Source organism: Myxine glutinosa, chromosome 7 (assembly GCF_964187855.1).
Source record: "Myxine glutinosa chromosome 7, kmMyxGlut1.1, whole genome shotgun sequence".
In the NCBI taxonomy this organism is placed as follows: domain Eukaryota; kingdom Metazoa; phylum Chordata; class Myxini; order Myxiniformes; family Myxinidae; genus Myxine; species Myxine glutinosa.
Genome location: NC_136267.1, coordinates 60765 through 76003, shown reverse-complemented (window position 1 = coordinate 76003; position 15239 = coordinate 60765). Strand labels below are relative to the sequence as shown.

Here is a 15239-nt window from a genome sequence, read left to right as displayed (position 1 = left end):
CCTTTTTGAAGAAATGTTTTATGGCCAGATGCCCTTCCTGCCGCCAACCCTGTTAGTCGCCCCTTGCGACACACAGGGAATACCAGTGAACTGGTACTCAATTTGCCGTCCTCGGAAGGATGACAGGCTGAGTCAACCACCCTGGTGTTAATTCAGCGATCGATCGGGATTCAAACCCAGGATCGTAGGATCCCGACCCGGCACCCTAACGGCTAAGCCAACACCAGGCTTTTGAAGAAGACTATGGAGGAAGAGAATTTGCTTTAAACTGTAAATTCAAACCAGCCCATCTATCATCAGCTTACTGAAGATTGTTGTAATAATATTGTTGTGTTGGGTTACAGGGTAGTGAGTAAACTAAGACCTTTGCATGAACCGTGTGCTCGTGTAGGATAGAAAATTTTCACCTATGTCAAGGACTTTGTGTTAGGAGAATAATAAACTGGATAATCGTTTTTTAAAATTAGACTATTTTCACTTCCGTTATGCAAATGAGCTACCCCGTCTATTCGCGTGACGTCACGGGTGTACAACTCAAAACTGTGTACCTAGTGTAGATTCACCAGCGAAAATAGCACAACACACATTTCCTGTAATTTCTGCATTACTAAATATTTTGTTTCTAAAGATATAATTTCAGAATTGTTTATAAAATATGTCGAAAGGCAAAGCTACAAATAAAATGCATGTGTATGCGACTGTCAATCGAGTTACGGAATTGAGCATTACGGAAGTGAAAATAGTCTGGTTTTAAAAAACGATTATCCGGCTTATTATCCCCCCCCCCCCCCACCCCCCCAATTTTTTTTTTTTGTGCTAATTGGTCAGGGATATCGTCCTCTTAAACATATATATATATTCTAAAATATCATTATTGTGTCCCTTTAAGGGTATCAAGTGATCTGTCCTTCCTGTCTCAACCGGTTTCGGCCAAGCAAGGAAAGGTGAAGCGACCCCCGAGAGGGCAATTAGAGGTTGCCCGGTGCACACGATAAAGTTTGCTCCCTTCACCCTGTCCCTTCTGCATCGACATGACCTGAGTATGTGACGTCACTGTTGATGCCATCAAGGTTTTCACCTGGGGCACAGCCTCCGGTAGGACCCTCCCACTGTTGCATCACTCCGGCATGCTCTTAGCTGGACCCGCTGATGAGAAGTGCCGCAATTTGCCGTAACCGCGGCCGTTGTCCTCATTGGGCTGATGACAAGAAGGCGCTGTCTCAGTTACCACGCCACATCACGTGAGGGACTGGAGGAGTTGGGAGGAGGAAGGGGGGGATCGACTGAGAAGTGATCTTTCTCTCATTGGCTGGGGACGCTCGTTAGCATCTGACTGCCCTCTTTTTCCTGGGAGCTCTGTTGGTGCAGGAACTCCGCTCTTCTGTCTTGCATGCTTAGTTGGGCCACAATCTCTGCCCTGTATGGTCTGTCCTGATCTGTTCTGCTCTTCAAACAATTATTGCCTGGTTTGTCTGTGTTGCACGTTTGAGATTGTGTCCTATTGCCTGGTTTGTCTGTGTTGCACGTTTGAGATTGTGTCCTATTGCCTGGTTTGTCTGTGTTGCACGTTTGAGATTGTGTCCTATTGCCTGGTTTGTCTGTGTTGCACGTTTGAGATTGTGTCCAGGTCCCTAGATCTTTATCGTAATATAAGGATTTATCCCTTCATTATCATCCCTGATAATCTGTTTTTGTCTGCTGGATCCGTCCGTAAACGTGTCTCGTGCCCGAGTCTTGTATTTTACAAATTCCTATTTCACAAGTTGTGTGTGCATACTCTTTTCCGTCCACCTCCGGAGCATCTCTCGTTTCAGAATAATTGGCTTCTCCCTGTGGGACCTAAATAATGTTAAAATCCTGATAACTGGCACAGGGTTACTTAGCTCACCCTCGGCATAAAATTGCTCGCCTCCGCTCAGGTGATTGCTCGGGTGAAGCGATTGCCTCGGGATTTTACAGCTCCTCACTGGACTTCGTCTTAACGGTTGAGGCCGAGGTGGTCAATGCGACAATATACGTAATTTTATCCTTTTCAGGTACAATCGGCTATTCAAGCAGCGTTGGCGCAGGGAAGTTTGACACTACCAAGGGGCATCCGTGTGACTGCGGCACCCGTCCCGACGGCTGTGGGACCCACTGCCACGGAAGCCGATACCACTGCCAGCAAAATATCTTCAACCACCTCATCCGTGGGTCCTGCTCCCCTGCCAGCTGTAGTCAAGGCTACTGTCACCACGGCATCTCCATTCACCCTGGCTACCACGTCCGTCAAGTCTCCGACAATGATCAAGAAGGTGTGGAAAATTGGGGTTTCACTGTGGGTGAGGAAGCGAGTTTTCGTAATGTGCAGTTAACGGTTATTATTGCGAGGGTGGAACTTCAGAAGTTTGAAGTCGATTTTTTTTGCATTGTGGAATAGCTTATTTATTATAGGTAAGAGGGCCGCTGTATGATTTTGGGGGCTCACCATGGTTTTAGAATAACCAGACTTTTGCCTCTCGTTAACACATTGCTGTGTTGTGGATTGTGCATCGAAGTAGCGTTAAGAGCGACTGATGATGTCACTATTACGAACGTCTCGATCACTTTGTGACGCACCGTAGGTGTCTGTTGGTGGAATAGTTGGTGTGGGCAAGGCCCAGGCAACCAGCACGAGTCTTCGCATCCAAGGCAAAGAGGTTTCTGTGGCTGGGCCTGTGCTGCACAGCAAAGTATCTACTGCTACGACAGGCCTGACCAGGTGCGCTGGTGTGACATTGCCCGTCCGTGCTGTGCTCGGAGGAATGAGAATTGCCAGTGGAATCGGACCGATTTGGAATTGCTTATCAAACTCATGAGATGGTGGGGATTTCATGTGTTGTCATGCTATGGCCTACACAAAACGTGGTCAAGTTGTGAACATGGTCGTGTTGCTTCTCTTCTTCCCCCGTGTGTTCTGCTTCCAAATATCTCGGTAATCAATCCGCATTTGTCTGTGTTGGCATCGATTTTACGTTCTCTGTTTGTGTTGATTGTTCTTCATATTGTGTGCTCGTTCTTGTGTATGTTTCTGTGCTCATTCTATTTATTTAGATCCTGCATCTCGGACCCAGATAGTTTTGGACCTGCCCGTTTTTTTGTTTTTTTTCAACTCTTTCCCATGCCTCCTCGCCGTGTCTCCATCACCTGGCCCGTCGTTCACCACCCTCACTTTAATTATTTCCTGATACCTTCTGTCTAATTAGAATAATAAAATAACCTTTATTTTCCTCAAATATTCTTTGTCTACCTCACTTTCTGTTGACCACGTGTTCAACAGGCCCTGCCACCTTCCCAATGTCTTGCTCAATTTTGCCCCCATTAAACCCGTCCCTTTCTTCCCTGCCTCAAAACCTTTACTTTTGCCTTTCTTCCTTTTCAAAACGACCTCAAATTATAATAATGAAGTCATTCATCCACATTCATTCTCAAATCATTCTAATTCATTCAGACACAAACTTTCATTCCTCTTTTCCATTCATCTTCTTCCTCCCCTCTCACACCATCGTTTAAAACGGAATTTTAAAATGTTCAGTCTTCCCACATGCTTGCTTCCAAACACCCGTCTCCCATTCTGTATTCAATTCCCTCCTACTCTCCTTCCCTGGATGACTTGTAAACTTCTGCCTCATCCACCATCGAGTTCATATAGCGCTGTCTTCTTTCATGTCATCATCATTGCCATCCCAATCCTGATCTCTCTCTCTTCATCTCTCTGCCCTTGGTATCATTAAATCGAACACTTTAACACTTTTTGTACTCTGTGTGTAACTACGGTGAAAAACTCCCTCACGCAGGCAGCGTAGCACATGTCCTCTTCACACCCGGGATCCCCTACACCTGCTCCTAGCTCCCCCACCTCCACCCCTCCTCAGTGTCCCCAATTACGTGTCTCTTTACCCCATGCCCCTTCCTCGTTGCTCCCCCCCTCCTTCCTTCTTTGGTACTCCGAGTCTCTATCTTCACACCACACCCCCTCTTTGCTTTATTCACACCACACCCCCTCTTTGCTTCCTTCACATCTTGCATCCTCCTTGCTTCCTTCACACACCACATTCTCCTTGCTTCCTTCACACCTTGCATCCTCGCTTCCTTCACAGACCACATCCTCCTTGCTTCCTTCACACCCTGCCCCGGCTCCTTGCTTCCTTAATGCTCTGGATCCTCTTTGCTTCCTCGTACCCCATTTTCTCTCTTCTTCCCCTGTATCCCGACCTCACCCTTATTCCCCTATGTCCCGGCCCCTCTCTTTTTCCCCTATGTCCCGGCCCCTCTCTTTTTCCCCTATGTCCCGGCCCCCCTCTTCAGAGAGCTGCCTCAGAGGCACAGTCTGGTAGTTCACTCAAGCTGATTGTCAGGGACCACAAGCTCACTCTCATGTCAAGACTGGTACTTCATCTCTACCTCTCCTGATATTAATACTGCCTGGGAATCCTTCTACAAAAGCTTGTTTCCCCTTGATGTACAGATGTCTAACATCTCGTCTGCAGTTAACATAACTATCCCCCCACCCCTTTTACACACCATCCTTTGGTGAGGCGGTTGTCGACAAATAACTTGCCTTCTCTTCCTACAAGGCAAATGTAACTGAAGGCAACTTCAGATTATTCCAAAACTTGGAACAAGTGTGTGTCCACTCTCATGAAACCCAGAAAACAACATCTGGTCAACCTCAAGGCTGTGTCTCAAACATGTCTCTTTTTTACAACATCTGGTCAACCCTCAAGGTTGTAAGGTTGTGTCTCAAACATCTCATTTTTACAACATCTGGTCAACCTCAAGGTTGTGTCTCAAACATGTCTCCTTATTACAACATCTGGTCAACCTCAAGGCTGTGTCTCAAACATGTCTCCTTGTTACAACATCTGGTCAACCTTAAGGTTGTGTCTCAAACATCTCATTTTTACAACATCTGGTCAACCTCAAGGCTGTGTCTCAAACATGTCTCCTTTTTACAATATCTGGTCAATCTCAAGGCTGTGTCTCAAACATGTCTCCTTTTTACAATATCTGGTCAACCTCAAGGCTGTGTCTCAAACATGTCTCCTTTTTGCAATATCTGGTCAACCTCAAGGCTGTGTCTCAAACATGTCTCCTTTTTGCAATATCTGGTCAACCTCAAGGCTGTGTCTCAAACATGTCTCCTTTTTACAATATCTGGTCAACCTAAAGGCTGTGTCTCAAACATGTCTCCTTTTTGCAATATCTGGTCAACCTCAAGGCTGTGTCTCAAACATGTCTCCTTTTTACAATATCTGGTCAACCTCAAGGCTGTGTCTCAAACATGTCTCCTTTTTGCAATATCTGGTCAACCTCAAGGCTGTGTCTCAAACATGTCTCCTTTTTACAATATCTGGTCAACCTAAAGGCTGTGTCTCAAACATGTCTCCTTTTTGCAATATCTGGTCAACCTCAAGGCTGTGTCTCAAACATGTCTTCTTGTTACAACATCTCGTCAACCTCAAGGCTGTGTCTCAAACATGTCTCCTTATTACAACATCTGGTCAACTCCAAGGCTGTGTCTCAAACATGTCTTCTTGTTACAACATCTCGTCAACCTCAAGGCTGTGTCTCAAACATGTCTCCTTATTACAACATCTCGTCAACCTCAAGGCTGTGTCTCAAACATGTCTCCTTATTACAACATCTAGTCAACCTCAAGGCTGTGTCTCAAACATGTCTCCTTTTTATAACATCTGGTCAACTCCAAGGCTGTGTCTCAAACATGTCTCCTTATTACAACATCTGGTCAACCCCAAGGCTGTGTCTCAAACATGTCTCCTTATTACAACATCTGGTCAACCCTAAGGCTGTGTCTCAAACATGTCTCCTTATTACAACATCTGGTCAACCCCAAGGCTGTGTCTCAAACATGTCTCCTTATTACAACATCTGGTCAACCCCAAGGCTGTGTCTCAAATATGTCTCCTTGTTATAACATCTGGTCAACTCCAAGGCTGTGTCTCAAACATGTCTTCTTGTTACAACATCTGGTCAACTCCAAGGCTGTGTCTCAAACATGTCTTCTTGTTACAACATCTGGTCAACTCCAAGGCTGTGTCTCAAACATGTCTTCTTGTTACAACATCTGGTCAACTCCAAGGCTGTGTCTCAAACATGTCTTCTTGTTACAACATCTGGTCTACCTCAAGGCTGTGTCTCAAGCATGTCTCCTTCTTCAAAAACCTCGTGGTGCCTTGTCAAGTCTGTTTTTGGTAAATGCTCCCCCGCCGTCCCTTCCCTCACTTCTCGGAACTCGGGTAGGAGCTGGGGCTCGGGTAGGAGCTGGGGCTAGGAGCTGGGGCTAGGAGCTGGGGCTAAGAGCTGGGGCTAAGAGTTGGGGCTAAGAGTTGGGGCTAAGAGTTGGGGCTAAGAGTTGGGGCTAAGAGTTGGGGCTAAGAGTTGGGGCTAAGAGTTGGGGCTAAGAGTTGGGGCTAAGAGTTGGGGCTAAGAGTTGGGGCTAAGAGTTGGGGCTAAGAGTTGGGGCTAAGAGTTGGGGCTAAGAGTTGGGGCTAAGAGTTGGGGCTAAGAGTTGGGGCTAAGAGTTGGGGCTAAGAGTTGGGGCTAAGAGTTGGGGCTAAGAGTTGGGGCTAAGAGTTGGGGCTAAGAGTTGGGGCTAGGAGTTGGGGCTAGGAGTTGGGGCTAGGAGTTGGGGCTAGGAGTTGGGGCTAGGAGTTGGGGCTCGGAGTTGGGGATCTTTGTTCCTTTCACATTTCGGTATACTTTTTCACATTTCTCCTTATTCATTCTAATTCTTGCTTGTTCTTTCTTTCTCTCTTTCTTTATCTATCTGTCCAAGGAGAAGTGAATTATTGCAGAATTTTTTTCTGGAAGGTTCACTTGGATGCACTTGGATGGGGTTGAGGGTTGTGGAGTAGCGGCTGAAACCCGAATCCTATCCAGGTTCCTCCGAATGACTCCATCTTTGCTCTTTGCTTATTCGGGTTCCTTCTGATGACTCCAATGCAACATTTGGTTTTCCGTTTCATTCAAATTACACCACAGCCGACTCTGCTCGTGAGTAGGCAAAATGACTCCATTCCGTGTTGTCTTCTAATTCTGTGTATCAAACCCCTCACTCTATACCTACCCTACCCTCTCATACCCAACTTCTCCTGGATAATGGGTCTTTCTCACTTGAGAAGGTGGACATATTTCTGGCACACCTGAACTCCCATTCTGCGACAGGCCCATACAGTATCAGTGCATGTGTCCCAAAAACAGCTCTGCTGCTCTTCCTTATTCTCTTTGTGCTCTGCTCACCCTATCATTCTCTATGGGTCAGTTTAAGATTGCCTTGAATTAGCAAACATCACGACAATGCACAAACACAGTGCAAAAACTGATCCTCTTAACTACAGGCCAATAAGCTTGCTTCCAATTATAAGCAAGGTCATGGAATCTCTCATTGCACCTGACGACAAATCCTTCCTTTTCTCTCAGATCATCAGTTTGGTTTCAGATCTGGTCATTGTATCCTGGACATCCTTGCTTCTTCTCTCTCCCAATGGATGGAAGCCCTCAATTTCGGTCATGAGATCAAGGCCGTTTCTTTGGATATATTTCGACAATGTGATGCAGGTTGGCACCCCGCCTTGATCTCCACAGTCTCTGCGTATGGTATCCGAGGCCACTTAGCTTCTCTCATGGATCGCTGACTTCCTCTTTCAACCCTGACAAACCCGACACATTTACCCTATCAAAGCAAAAAAGGCCATCTGGCAAACCCTCCCATCTACTTCCTAAAGGAACCACTTGAATTTTAAGTCGCTCAACCTTTGGGCCTCACCATCAGCCATAATCTTTCTTGGGTAGACCATATTTCCAAGATGGCCTCCAAAGCCAGCCATCGACTGGACAACCTCCGTCGTGAAGCTCCTTCCTTGGCCAATCTTAACTTTTCACAGCCTACAAGGACTTTGTTCGCAGCTTGATGTAATACTGCTCTCCCCTTTGGGCTGACACCCCAGCCTCAGACTTTGCCCTTCTTGTTGCAATGGAAAGAAAGCAAGAACCTCCAAATCATCGCAATCTCCCACGACAAATCTGAGTGTCTCTGCTTGCAGCTTGCAGCCTCTGGCCTCTCTTGGCTTTGTCCCACATTTCTGCAGGGTGCATTCAATCTGCCAGTAATCCTCTTCATGTTAAACTCCCACAATCCAGACTCACTACTCACCACCACTCATTACTCGCGAATTCAAAGATTTGTAGGTATATTGGATGGTCTGGTCTGTTAATCTGTCTGTCTTGTCTGTATGTCAATCTCCTCCAGGTCACAATTTTAAACCGATCTTCACGAAACTTCACCAAATGGTAGTGTTCGTCATAAGCAAGATGTCTATTGACTTTGAGGTCAAAAGGTCAACATACAGTAGGCCAACTTAGATTAAATTTCTACCATCCTTAATTTTCATCCGATTGACTTGAGATTTGAGGAATATTTGCATATTTGGTCATTGAATTCAACCACCAATTATTTCTAAGATCAAATATGTTTTAGAGACCACATTTGCATCTTCAGATGCATATGGCTGCGGAAGCAGTTTCCTCGGCTAGGCACAATCCTGGATGGGTCACCACTCTGACACATGATACCAGTGGCTCATTCTTCCCAGTAAGTTTGTACTTATTTTTCCAAGCTCAGAAGGATGACAGGCTGAGTCAATGCACCTGGTGTTAAAAGAATCGGACACTGACTGTAGACCACAGTGAAGGACAAACATATATCATGCTATTGGTGCATGATGGATGATTCCTTCTTTATTGGGGGACGAGGGGGGGATGGGGAGTGAGGTATTTCAACTTTCCCTTTGAAACCATTTTCATGAAAGAGGGGAGCTGTGGGGGTCGTAGAGGAGCATTCCCCACCCTGATCTGGATTCCTTTGCTATGTAATCCTTTCCCCTCAAGATCCCCACATTATTATTATTATTGCCCAGATGCTGCTTTGAGAGTTTGACAAAGCAGATCTCTGCTTCTAACATTTTCCTTTTATGAGAAACGTTTTTACAATATTTTTATTACCTCCACCACCAAAGGTGGATGGAGGTAATGTTTTCACCCTTGTCTGTCTGTCTGTTTGTCTTTTTCTGTCCATTTCTGAACAAGATATCTCCAAATGTTGTAGACAGATTCGGACGAAATTTGGCAGAGAGGTAGTTTGTGTGACGAGGACGAAATGATTAGATTTTGGTGAAGATCCGGATTCGGATCCGGCTACTAGAATTTTTAAGTGATTCTTCACCATTTGGAGATAGAGCCAAAAACTATACATAGCAGGATATCTCAAAACGTTGTGGACAGATTTGGACTAATCTTGGTGGACCGGTTGTGTGTGTAACAAGGACGATTCAATTCGATTTTGGTGAGGATCTGAATATGGATTCGGATATGATGATTATTTAATTTTTTAAAGTGATTATTCACCATCGGGAGATGGGGCCAAAAAATATACAAAGCAGGATATCTCAAAAAGTTATGGATGGTGATTCGTGTGATTGATTTTGATGAAATGTGATTCTGTATTGTAATTTTCTGATCCACTCTGACATACAAAACGTAAACTTTTCACCAGGCGGAGGTATGCTCTCTACTGAGTGCCGTTCTAGTTTGTTACTTGGCATAAAAAAATAAAAAAATTTGCAAGTATGTTGATCACTCGTGTGTGTGTGTGTGTTTTGTGTGTTTTGTGTGTTTTGTGTGTTTTTGTGTGTGTGTGTGTGTGTGTTTTTGTGTGTTTTTGTGTGTTTTTGTGTGTTTGTGTTTGTGTGTTTTGTGTGATTTTGTGTTTTTAATAAATACAAGTTTGTGTGGCAAGGGTGCCTGGAGGGCGTGAATGGTGTTGGTGTCCTGTTTTCTGAGGAGTGTGTAGACAGTGTGGTGAGTGTGACTAGAGTGAATGATAGGTTGATGATGGTGAAAATGATGATTGGAAAGCTCTTGGTGAACGTCATCTCGGGATATGCTCCGCAGGTTGGTCGGAGCGATGAATAGGAGGACAAGTTCTGGTGTGCAATAGAGAAGCTGATGGAAAACGTGAAAGATGAGGAAGTTGTTGTGGTAGGAGGAGACCTAAATGGACATGTGGGAAGGAGTATGGATGGTTTTGAGGGAGTTCATGGGGGTTATGGATATGGTGTGAGAAATGGAGAAGCTGAAAGGATTTTGGAGTTTGCTGATGGAGCTGATTTGTTGATTTGTAATACTCAGTTCCAAAAAGAGGATAATAAGCTTGTTACATACACGTCAGGTGGGTCAACGACAACCGTTGACTACCTGATGGTGCGTAGGCGAGATAGGGGGCACCTTCGGGACACAAAGGTGATCCCGGGGGAGGAGGCTGGTTCACAGCACCACTTGGTTGTCTGCGACATAAGGGTGAAAGGTGCGAGGAGAGCTTGGTGGGTGAAGTACCAACCGAGAATGAAGGTGTGGAGGTTGAAAGAGGTGACAGTGAGGGAGGCATTAAAAAAGAGGCTGAGTATGGTAGAGGATGATATGGTTGAGCTTGAAAGTGGTTGGATGTCAATGAAAGATAGTCTGTTGGGAGCCGATGGTGAGGTATGTGGATGGACAAAAGGACCACCGAGGCACTCGGAAACATTTTGGTGGGATGATGAAGTTGGAAAGAGGATTGACGAGAAGAGGAAGAAGTTCAAGGAGTGGCAGAAGGCGAAGGGTACGGGAGCAGAAAAAGCAGAGCATGAAAGTTATAAGGCAGACAAGAAGGCTGCAAAGAAAGAGGTAGCAAAGGCGCAGGAGGCATGTAGGAAAATGTTCGGAGAACGCTTGGATTCGGAAGAGGGTCAGAGAGCGGTATTCAGGATTGCAAAGGAGATAGCGAAAGAGACGTGTGATGTGATGGGGTGAGTTGCTTGAAGGATGAAGTGGGACAAATCGTTGTGGACCCAGATGGAATTAAAGGAAGATGGAAAATATATATGGAAATGCTGTTGAATACAGAGAATGAATGGGATGGCAACATAGAGAGTAACCCAATTTTAGGACCGGCAGAGAAGATAACTGAGAAGGAAGTTGAGGAAGCTATAAAAGCAATAAAAAATAATAATTAAAAAAACCACCTTTAGAGGCCATTTTTCCCCGCAAGCGGGGGTTGGCCTTTTTCGGGAACTGTGGTTGTTGTTGTTTTTCGGTCCCCCTTTTGAAGCAATGTTTTTTACGGCCGGATGCCCTTCCTGACGCCAACGCTTTTTGCCGCCTTTAACGACAAGCAGGGAATTACCAGTGAACTGGTACTCAATTTGCCGACCTCGGAAGGATGACAGGCTGAGTCAACCCCCCTGGCGTTAATTCAGCGATTGACCGGGATTCGAACCCAGGATCCTAGGATCCGAAGCCGGCACCCTAGCGGCTAGCCCAACACCAGGGATTATAAAAGCTATAAAAAGCTATAAAAGCAATGAAGAGTAGAAAAGCGGGAGGGCCGACGGGAGTTGTGGGAGATATGTTGAAGGCAGCAGGAAGTTGGGGTGTGAAGAGAATGACAGAGATCTGCAATCTGGTGGTGAAAGAAGGCCGCGTTCCAGTGGAGTGGGAACTGAGTACCCTCGTCCCTCTATACAAGGGGAAAGGTGACCCTCTTGACTGTGGCTCGTATCGAGCGATAAAGTTATTGGAGCATGGAATGAAGGTATTGGAAAGGGTGTTGGAGAGGAGGATAAGGAAGAAAGTGAAGATCGACGAAATGCAGTTGGATTTATGCCAGGAAGAGGAACGACAGACGCGCTTTTTATTGTGAGGCAGTTGCAGGAGAAGTACATGGAGAAGAGGAAGAAGTTGATTCTTGGGTTTGTTGATCTGGAGAAAGCATTCAATAGGGTTCCACGCGAAGTATTGACATGGGCATTGAGGAAGTTAGGAGTGGAGGAATGGTTGATCAGAGTAGTGATGGCAATGTACAAAAGAGCGTGCACAGCTGTAAGGACGAAGGACGGGAACAGTGGTGAGTTTGAGGTGAAGGTGGGAGTGCATCAGGGGTCGGTACTAAGTCCACTACTATTTGTAGCTGTGATGGAGGTGCTGGCTCAGAACGTAAAGGAGGGTTTACCATGGGAGTTGTTGTATGCAAATGATCTGGTGTTGATTGCGTAAAGTATGGATGGACTGAAGGAAAAGATGAACAAGTGGAAGGAATGTATGGAGACAAAAGGTCTGAAGGTGAATATCGGAAAGACGAAGGTGATGGCAAGTGGTAAAGCATGTGGTGAGGTGGAAAGAACTGGGAAGTGGCCATGTGCTGTGTGCAGGAAGGGTGTCGGAGTGAACTCCATTCAATGTACAATGTGCGCTGAGTGGGTTCATCAAAAATGTAGTGGTCTGAGAGGGTCATTAACCAGTGTGGCAGTGACATTCAAATGTAAGGTGTGCACAGAGGGAGCTGCAGATGGAGGAAATGTTGAGTTGGATCATGGAGATGGCGTGAAGCTGGAAGGTGTGAAAACATTTTGCTACCTTGGAGACATGCTGAATGGAGAAGGTGGATCAGACTCGGCAACGGTTGCTGGAGTGAGATGTGCACGGAAGAAGTTTCGGGAACTGAGTGGCGTGCTGATGAGGAGTGGAGTGTCGTTGAAGCTGAAGGGAAAGGTGTATGCTGCATGTGTGAGAAGTGTTATGATTTATGGGATTGAGACATGTGTAATGAACGTAGAGCAGCAACGAAGGCTGGAAAGGGTGGAAATGCGAATGGTTCGGTGGATATGTGGAGTATCGTTGAGAGAGAGAGGAAGACAAATGATGAATTGCGAAAGATGATGGGAATAGAGCCTGTGATTGATGCTGTGAAGAGGAACAGGTTGAGATGGTTTGGTCATGTGTTGAGGAAGGATGAAAGTGACTGGTTGAGAAGAGTGATGGAAATGAATGTAGAAGGATGTAGAGGACGGGGAAGACCGAGAAAGACTTGGCTGAAGATGGTGGAAGAAGAAATGCAGGCAAGGGGGTTAACAAGGAGAGATGCAGAAAATAGGGCAAAATGGAGAAGATTGTCATGGGGACCACAAGGCTTACCCCCGCTCTCGCTGGGAAAATGGGCTTTTTTTTTTTTTTTTGTATACTGAATCGAGGCTCGTGAAAGAGCTGACATTTACTTCACAAACAAATCAACCAGACAAACAAAATATATAAAAAGAGGGAGCGGAAGACAAGAGAATGGGAAGCACGCAAACACTTGAGAGCACACAACATTTAAGAGCAGGGAGATGTGTGGGAGGGAGAGGGCTTGGGGGGAGGAGGCGTGGGAAGGGGGGGGGGGGGGGTGGGAGAAGTATAAAACATAAGGACACCAAGGACTTCCAGGACAGAAGTTGGTATTTCAAAAAGTGGAATTGGGGTGAAATTATCGGGGATAGAAAAGATCAAGGTTTTGGATGGGGGAAGATAAGAGATGGTGGTGAACAGCTGTTTTAAAGACCTGGAGGGTGGAGTGGGATTGAAGAGAGTGAGGGAGTTTGTTCCAGAGGCGGGAGAAAAGCGGAATGAAGGAGTGAAGGTGAGCAGAGAGCCTTGATTTTGGCAGTTTAACCATAAGAGGGTTGCAGGCAGATCCTGTGTGACCTGTTGGAATATTTGCGGGACAGAGCCCAGAGAGAGCTGGGGGGGCAAGGCCAGAGAGGAGTCGGAGAAGACAGAAAGACCACCAACCTGCCTGCGGTGAGTGAGTGAGAGGCCCTTGGAGTTAGCTTCATCGCGGGAGATTCCAATGATTCTGAATGCTTTGCTTTCAACAGCGTGAAGACGAGCTAGGTGTGAGGCAGGAGCACCAGCCCAGAGGGGAGAGCAGTATTCCATTGAGCTGCGGATGAAAGCCTTGTACGTGGTGAGGAGCTCAGGTGTGCCAAGGAAGGACTTCGCACAACGGAGGATGCCCAGTTGGCGACTGGCTTTGGAGGCCAGATTTGAAATGTGGTTTTCCCAGGAAAGATCATGGCAGATAGTGAGACCCAAAAGTTTGAGTGACAGAACTTCTTGGAGAGGATTATTCAGAAAGTAGATGGGAGGGTTGTCCAGTCGGTCTTTTCGGAGAGACATCGTAAGAGTGTGAGATTTGTCAGGATTGAAAGACATGTTCCACTTGTTTGCCCAGTCTGTGATTTTGTCCAGGTCTGCAGAGAGTGAGGAGGCTGCAGACTGCCGATCTGAGGGATGAAGAATGGAGCGACAGAGAGTAGAGTCATCAGCAAAGAGATAGAGAGGATAAAAAGAGAGTGGGAGAGATCATTGATGAAGACCAGAAAAAGCACAGGGCCCAGAACACTGCCTTGGGGAACTCCAGCCTGAACAGGAAGAGGAGATGAGAGAAACCCATTCAGGGCCACACGTTGACTACGACTAGAGAGGAAGTCCGCCAGCCATGCGTGGAGATTTCCATGGATACCAACAGAGGAGAGTTTGGTGAGCAGAGCGGGGTGCCAGACCGTATCGAAGGCACGTGAAATGTCAAGGGAGACAGCTCTAATTTCCTGTTTGGCGTTGAGGACCTCCATCCATTGTTGAGAAAGCAGAAGCAGCATGTCCAGAGTAGAGTGACCAGGTCTGAAACCAAGTTGATGATCAGAGATCAAGCCATTGGAGAAGAGGAAAGATTTCATATCTGAAGCAATGATAGATGTTGTTGCATGTTGCATGTTGTTGTTTTGTTGTTGTTTTTGTGTTTTTGTGTTTTTGTTTGTCTGTCCGCTCACTTATACTTGCCTACAGGTCACAATTTTAAACCGATCTTCACGAAACTTTACCAAATGGTAGAGTTCGTGGTCCGACAAAATCCTATATATTTTTGAGGTCAAAAGGTCAACATAGGCCAAAGGTCAACCACTTTTTTCAAATTTCTAAAATCCTCAATTTTCATCCGATTGACTTTAAATTTGAATATGATATACATATCGCCACACTGAATTCAACCACCAACTATTTTTGAGGTCAACATGGGCCAAAAGGTCAACATAGGCCCGAGGTCAACCACTTTTTTAATCTCTAAAATCCTCAAATTCATCTGATTGACTTGAAATTTGAATAAGATTTACATATCAGCTTACTGAATTCAACCACCAACTATTTTTGAGATCAGCGTAGGCCAAAAGGTCAACGTCGGCCAAAGGTCAACCACTTTTTAAAAATTCTTAAAATCTTCAATTTTCATCCGATTCACTTGAAATTTGAATGGGATTTACATATCATCAAACTGAATTCAACCACCAACTATT

The 15239-nt window shown here is 45.7% G+C and overlaps 1 protein-coding gene across 4 annotated transcripts in view; it reads left to right on the top strand.

Moving 5' to 3' along the window:
• The window catches only part of NFRKB (nuclear factor related to kappaB binding protein), a 163720-nt gene that overhangs the window by 142996 nt on the left and 5485 nt on the right, over positions 1-15239 (top strand). For all 4 annotated transcript variants that reach the window (XM_068121764.2, XM_068121762.2, XM_068121763.2 and 1 more), the window contains 2 exons: positions 2037-2294; positions 2604-2740. In XM_068121764.2, coding sequence (XP_067977865.2) covers positions 2037-2294; positions 2604-2740 — 395 coding nt within the window. The remainder of the gene's footprint in view (positions 1-2036; positions 2295-2603; positions 2741-15239) is intronic.